This window comes from Lolium rigidum, chromosome 4 (assembly GCF_022539505.1).
Source record: "Lolium rigidum isolate FL_2022 chromosome 4, APGP_CSIRO_Lrig_0.1, whole genome shotgun sequence".
NCBI classification, from domain to species: Eukaryota; Viridiplantae; Streptophyta; class Magnoliopsida; order Poales; family Poaceae; genus Lolium; species Lolium rigidum.
The window spans coordinates 207,645,183-207,649,571 of NC_061511.1; the positions used below are offsets into that span (position 1 = coordinate 207,645,183).

General features: G+C 51.6%; 1 protein-coding gene across 1 annotated transcript; it reads left to right on the forward strand.

The window, feature by feature from the left end:
- The first annotated feature begins 661 nt into the window (after window positions 1-661).
- On the forward strand, window positions 662-1,003 carry LOC124648114 (hydroxycinnamoyl-CoA:5-hydroxyanthranilate N-hydroxycinnamoyltransferase HHT4-like). Its single transcript, XM_047187930.1, has one exon. It carries the CDS (start codon window positions 662-664, stop codon window positions 1,001-1,003), a length of 342 nt encoding a protein of 113 aa, XP_047043886.1.
- Window positions 1,004-4,389: the final 3,386 nt, after the last annotated feature.

The following is a 4,389-nucleotide window of genomic DNA, read 5'->3' on the forward strand; positions in this document are numbered from 1 at the left end:
ATCAAACTGCAGGGTGTTGAGCGGAGACGACCATCCGGCCATGACGAGCAGAGCGCGCACAAGCCAGCTACAGCGCCTTGAGGCTTGACAGAGTCGACCTTGCGGGCACGACTGAACGGAGCTTCCCAGAACTCCGTGACCCGCCTCTCCTTCTCTTGCTCTGCACACAGGCTAACTGCATCTGCGAGTACGCGCTAGCACGCTGCAGAGCTACCTTTGCAAGCCCACTTTGTCACGGAGGAAGTACAAATCTTGTGCCGTGTCTCTGATCCAAGAAGCATGAATCGGATCTGATTTCAATGACCCCTTCTAGCTCTCCACTCCCAATCTCCATGGAAGAAATCAGAACGAGGGGCTGATCTCTCCTACTGCCGATATGTCCGTATGCCTACACAGTCGGGGCCGGGCATCCGGGCAGCCCCTTGCCTCCTTCAGCTCGTATCATCCATATAGGTATATAGTCCCTCCGTCCCGATTTAATTAATTTGCCTGTAATTTTGCGCAAAACCCCCTACCATTTTCTGCCCGCTACCCACCCGTCCCCACCGATTGACCAGACTCACACCCGTCCCCAACTCCCCATCCACTCCCCGCAGGCCCGCACAGTCGTCCGTATTCGTGAAACAACGCACGGCGACAGAGAGAGAGGGGAGAGATCGAGATGAAGGTGGAGGTGGTGGAGGAGACGCTGGTGCCGCCGAGCAAGCCGAGCAAGCCGCACGCGCTGTGGCTCTCCAACCTCGACCTCGCCGTGCCCAAGACGCACACGCCCCTCGTCTACTACTACCCCGCGCCCCAGCCCTCCGTCGGCGGCGACGGAGATGGAGATAATGGGGAGGAGCCGTTCTTCGCGCCGGAGAGGCTGTGGGCGGCGCTGGCCAAGGCGCTGGTGCCGTTCTACCCGCTGGCGCGGCGGCGGTGTAGCGGGCGGCTAGAGATCGACTGTACTGGCGAGGTGGATCTGGACAAACTAGGTGCGCTATCAATATTTTCAATTAGTTAGGACTAAAATGTAATATTGCTTTTCTGAAACATTTTCCCCTCCCCAAGTTAATTAAATTGGGACGGAGGGAGTACTATATAGCCACACAGGGGAGGCGGGAGATCGAGGCGGGGCAGTATATGTGGCCAGAGAAGGAGCCGGCGAGCCGCCTGTCTCCCTCGTAGCCATAGGTGGCCGTCGACCTCTGGGATCTACCCGGCCGCCGCCGCGGCTATGTGCCTCTATCAACGCTGCTTGGGCTGGGCAAACCCTCCTGCTCGTAGTCATACTCCTCTTGTAGACGGCCGACTCATCTCCTCCCGGAACGGACACGACCGCCGGCGTGCTGCCATACAAGCTAGGAACCTAGGAACCGATCTAGATCTAGATGGGGCAGAGATTGTTGCAGTAGAGCCACGCGGAGCTGAACACCTATATTCGTCGCACCGTCGGTGAATTCGCTCTCGAAGGGCCTGATCTGCTCCAGAACCGGGACGCAAGTCGCTATTTAATTTCCGTGCGGGGTGGAGGAGTCCTTGCAGGACGGGAAAGAGATCAAAGAGTTCGACTCTGATACGATGGAGAGAGGATCTTTGGCCGAGCAGAGGCCGGAGGTAATAAATCAAACGAAGCGGTACGATGGCACCCAGCAGTATTATGTGATTTGGTGGGAGGGCAAAATGGTCTAACAAAAAGTTGGACGAAAACTTTAGCAGAAACCTTATCTCCTTTATTATTAGGTATAGATTAGGTATAGATATCCGCTGCAAAGGTCCTTGTGTTCATCAAGGATTGTCTAGATCAAGGTTTGAGGCGTATCGTTCATCGATCCGTTACTTGCTGGATTCGTTCTCTCTTCTCCAGGCTGCGTTCATCGCGTTGTTGGGAGATTCTATCTACCCGGATTCTCGCTGTGAAAGATCGAGCAACAACTTAGGAGGATCTGCTGGGATCCCCCCTTATCATCACCGCTTTCAGCCGATACTCCGGTAGCAGAAGAGATCAGTCATCAATCGAGTGTGATACCATACGGATAACCTGTAAAATATTAGAGTCCATACTCTTGTTAAAAACAATATCATAGTTTGTTAAAAAAACGGTTTAATTTTCGTCCGTCAAAAAGACCAAAAAGTTCGCTCCCCTTCTCCTTAGGTACGCTAAAAAGACCGAGTTGAAGTGTGCTAGCTTCGTGGCCAAGGTTCTGGTGTCCGTAGTTTCCTTTCGTCATGGTCTACCCGGGCCTAAAACGAACTTCACACCAGGTCACACACGAACTCTTCTCGTGGCCTGGCCCAACGTGTCTTCCGTCGTTTAGGCTTCAATAAAAGTAAAGAACTCCACCCATGGTTCTCTGTATTTACATTTACTTGTGAGATCGAGGCGGGTTATGACGACGACGAAACCAAAAAAGGATCTAACGACCGGCGGCGGGGGAGCCGTCGCCGCCGCATGCTGTCGAGGACTTCCCGGCCGAGAAGGCGGGCGAGGTGATGCACAGTTCTCCACTGCGGGAACTAAACAGGGTCGGTCGCCGCCATAACCTACCGCAACAGCACGCGCGCGTCTGGAGACCTGCCTAAGGCATCTAAGGAGAAACGTCCATGGGTGGGGCTGGCCAGAACGACGAAGGCCGCTGCGATGGCCTCGCTGGATCGCTAATTTGGTGGAAAGGAAAAGAACGTGAGGAGGATGGCTGCGGTCTTATCAAGAATCAACTCGACATAGCCGTCCCCGGAACAAGCGGTCAGGCTGTGGAAACCGGCTCCATTGAGAGTCGTCGGGGCTTAGGACCTGTCGGCAGCACCGTGGGGGTGGCTCGGTATCACTAGTGGAAAACGGGGCAATAGGCCCGGTCCATTTGGGCCTTTAGACCCGGTTCCCGAACCGGGACCAACTAGGCGGGACTAAGGGTGCACTCTTAGTCCCGGTTCAAAGATAAACCGGGCCTAAAGCGCTCGACACGTGGTGCGGCCAGGGAGCTCGCGGTGGAAGGCTTTGGTCCCGGTTCGTGGTACGAACCGGGCCTAGGTTCCTCTGCCGCGGCAGAGAATTGCTATTTCTCTGCCGCGGCACAGGTTTAGGCTGTACCAGCGTTTCTCGCCGCGGCAGAGAAACAGGGCGTTTCTCTGCCACGGCAGAGTTTCAGCAATGCATATATATCATTCAAGAAACCACAAAAAATCGTCATGAATATATATAGACATCGTCAATAGTACACGACATCGTCAACAGTACACGTAATGCATGCATATTTACAATACAACATGTCCTCGACGGATTTCGTTCCCCGTCACGATCCGCCGATAGTGCTCTCCACCGGGGTAAGGACCTCGGTAATAAAGAATCCCGCGATTTCCTCTTGAATTGCTTTTATTTGATCCGCTGTTATGAGAGTGTCCCGCAGGCGTGTCATCTATATTTAAAAAAGGAGATCAATATATGAATGGAACTCAATACAATAGATGGTACTAATTAAGATTAATTGTGAAAATTTGTTATCGTACACGAGTGTGGTGTATTTGGGCATCCCCACCCTTGGGACAGGACATGTCACGCATGAAGGTGCAGTACGTAGTATCCACATAAGTTATTCCCTTGTTCCTGCCTCATACACTTTACGAAAAAATAGTTCGATCAAACTAATAATCAAGCATCGTATTGAAAGTAAATATCATATATAAAGTTTCACGGACATAGCTATATATATAGTACTACTTACAGGGTAATCTCTAAATGTAAGCTCCGGTTTCCATTCACCCGGAACAGTATTGATGAACCGTTTCCAAGCCCTGCCCGGCAAAAAATAATGAGTAAATGAGTAATTGATTAGTTGATGATATCTTCGAATTAGAGCAGATGAAGATGCCAATACGAAATTGATTGAAACTACCTCCGGAGGATGGCAGCCATGTCCGCCCATTCCGCATATTCTTTACGTTTCGAGTCCATGACGTTTACGACTCCAAGGTGAAGATCAATGATTAGGAGAATAAAGTGGAAACTGCACAAGCATAGCTCAATGATTACGAGAATAAAGTGGAAGGTGCACAAGCATAATGTATGTTATATATAACACTCACTTGAAGTTGTAGGGAAAGAATATATCCTCTTTGTCTGCTTGCTTCTCTAAAAACATTACGATGTTGTCCTCTGTGTCCTTGGGGTACTGTCGAACTGTCGTGGTATCGTCACGGCATATGCCATAGGATGGCTAATCGAAGGGGCTCCTGAGAGATCTCACGGCGGTATCCGGAAGCGGGTATGGGCACGAGCGACACGGCGACGTACCCAGGTTCGAGGCCCTCCGGTGGAGGTAAAACCTCTACTCCTGCTAGAGTGTATAAGATGTCACACAGTACAATGATGCTCCTAGAGCTGTGTCCGGCTGGCCCTGAGAGGCTAAGGGA